The following is a 2,500-nucleotide window of genomic DNA, read 5'->3' on the forward strand; positions in this document are numbered from 1 at the left end:
TCTTTGTTTCCTTCTGCCAGTGTCGTCATCTAAGGATATCTGTCTGTCTTTTGCTTGCCTCTGCTCATCTGCCCGTGCCTGGGTATATGTCTGTCTTTTACCTCTGTCTGTGCATCTGTCTGCTTGCATTTTGCTTCCCTCTGCCCATATGCCTCTTCAATCTCTTCCTCGCCTCCTTACATGTCTATTAGTAAGTCAGTCTAGAGGTATGCCCGAACTCCTATACCCCCCCCCCCCCCCGTCACGTCCGATGCCAAGCAATCGCGAATCTTGAGAAACATGTTGCTTCTGGGAAGATTATCACGTGGCATAAATAGGCGACAGAATCAAAGATGCGGGGACCAGGAAGTTATAAGTTGTCTTGGTGTTTTAGGCGTGTAATGAGCAAGAAGTTTGGCCCATTGACCATGAAGTAAACACATTCATAATGCAGAAATATCATGATCTCAAGTGCACCAGACGCAAAAACTGAGAAACACAAAAGAAAGAAAAAATATACAAGTTTTTAAATGCTCTCTCTTCCACATGACAAACACTCATCGTGACGAGGCATGGCAGTCTTCACAACAAGGTCATTATTATTACGGAAGATTTAATAATCGCACACAATCACAACTACTTGTGTTCTATATGTCCCTTGTTCAAATGTAGTGGGGGATGGTCCTTTATCAAGTGAACAAAGTTTACATCACTTATCTCGTGTTACTCATCAATTAGACTATTGATAGAAACTACTATTAAATCATTAAAAATACCAAGTATGATTTATCTATAAGACTTTACAAACAGAAACGACCATCAAATCTTTAATAGTATATGTTGAACTTGAGGCGAAAGAGCAAGATAAAAAGGAGAGAAACGCCGGAAATGCAGAAGGAAGGAAATAGAATGTGAGAGACAGGATGATCAATCCCGTATGGCACTACCTTGCGACGGTGCCATCTTGGTGCCACTTTTATTACGGCAGAAGCTTCAGACTCGGCAGATAGATCGAGTCACTTGGAAAAATAGAATCCAACTTTTTATTCTTTCTCTTTTTCATCTCTCTCTCTCTATCTCTCTCTCACTCTCTCGCTCTCTTCCACTCTTTCCTGTTGTCAAAGCTGTCTCTCTCTCTCTCTCTCTCTTTCTCTCTTTCTCTCTCTCTCGCTTTTTCTTTTGTTTGTCTTTTTATCTCTCTCTCTTCTCTCTCTCTCTTCTCCTCTACTCTCTCTCTTATGCTCTCTCTTTCTGTTGTCAATAGCTATGAGATTTGTAATCTGTTGTCTAAAGCTATTTGTTTTGTCTCTCATATCTTTCTCTCTTCACTTCTCTCTCTCTCTCTCTCTCTCTCTCTCTCCTTTCTCTCTCTTTTTTCTCTCTTCTCTCTCTCTCTCTCTCTCTCTCTATCTCTCTCTATATATCCTCTGCTCTCTTATATATCTCTCATATATACATAAAAAAAAAAAAATATATTCATACGATACTCATATATATTTACACATGCGCCTTCTACTCCCACGCGCGCACACACACCACACACAAACTGCACACACGCACACACAACACACGTACAACCACACGAATCACGCACAAACACATAACGCTAGGCACACAACACACACACACCAAAAACTCATACACAACACAGACACACACACACACACACACACACACATATATATATATTTATATATATATATATATATATATATATATGTATATATATTTATGTGAGACAGATATAGAGGCAAATGGAGAGAGAAGAGCGACAAGCCCTCCCCCCCCTCCCTCCCCCCTGCCCGCTTCCTCCCCGCGTCCGCTGAAGATGTCTGCGCGATAAGCCATCGTCGGCAGGGCAGAGACCGTGTTTATGGGAAAAACCCAGGGATAAAACCGCCTCTTAATCCAAGGCAAAACGCTTCCTTTTTATTTACACTCTCTTGTTGCCAACGACTTGGTTATTTCCCCTCGCCCGCCGCGGCGAGAGAAAAAGTGCGGCGCAGATTTGCGTGCAAATGAGTAGGCGCCGCGGGGGACCTCGCCTCGGGACGCGCCGCGAGGAAGAACTTTGCGGCGCGAGATGTCTCGTGTGTGGGTGTGAATATACATACATACATACATACATATATGTATATGTATACATATATATATATATATATATATATATATATATATATATATATGTATATATATTTATATATGTGTGTGTATGTGTGTGTGTGTGTGTGTGTGTGTGTGTGTGTGTGTGTGTGTGTGTGTGTGTGTGTGTGTGTGTGTGTGTAGTATATACATATATATATATATATATATATATATATATATATATATATATATATATATGCACACACACACACACACGCACACGCACACGCACACGCACATGCACATGCACATGCACACGCACACGCACACGCACACGCACACGCACACACACACAGACACAGACTCACACACACACACAGATATGTCTGTGTCTGTGGGCATACGAGCACAAACTATTCTCCACACATATATTATG

The 2,500-nt window shown here is 41.6% G+C and overlaps 1 protein-coding gene across 1 annotated transcript in view; it reads right to left on the reverse strand.

Moving 5' to 3' along the window:
• Positions 1-349: 349 nt before the first annotated feature.
• The window catches only part of LOC122245842 (uncharacterized), a 20,018-nt gene continuing 17,867 nt past the window's right edge, over positions 350-2,500 (reverse strand). The window contains exon 3 of the mRNA XM_086549993.1: positions 350-468. Coding sequence (XP_086406119.1) covers positions 350-468 — 119 coding nt within the window. The remainder of the gene's footprint in view (positions 469-2,500) is intronic.

This window comes from Penaeus japonicus, unplaced genomic scaffold (assembly GCF_977035675.1).
Source record: "Penaeus japonicus unplaced genomic scaffold, GWHDUDI00000001_assembly GWHDUDI00000023, whole genome shotgun sequence".
Classification (NCBI taxonomy): domain Eukaryota; kingdom Metazoa; phylum Arthropoda; class Malacostraca; order Decapoda; family Penaeidae; genus Penaeus; species Penaeus japonicus.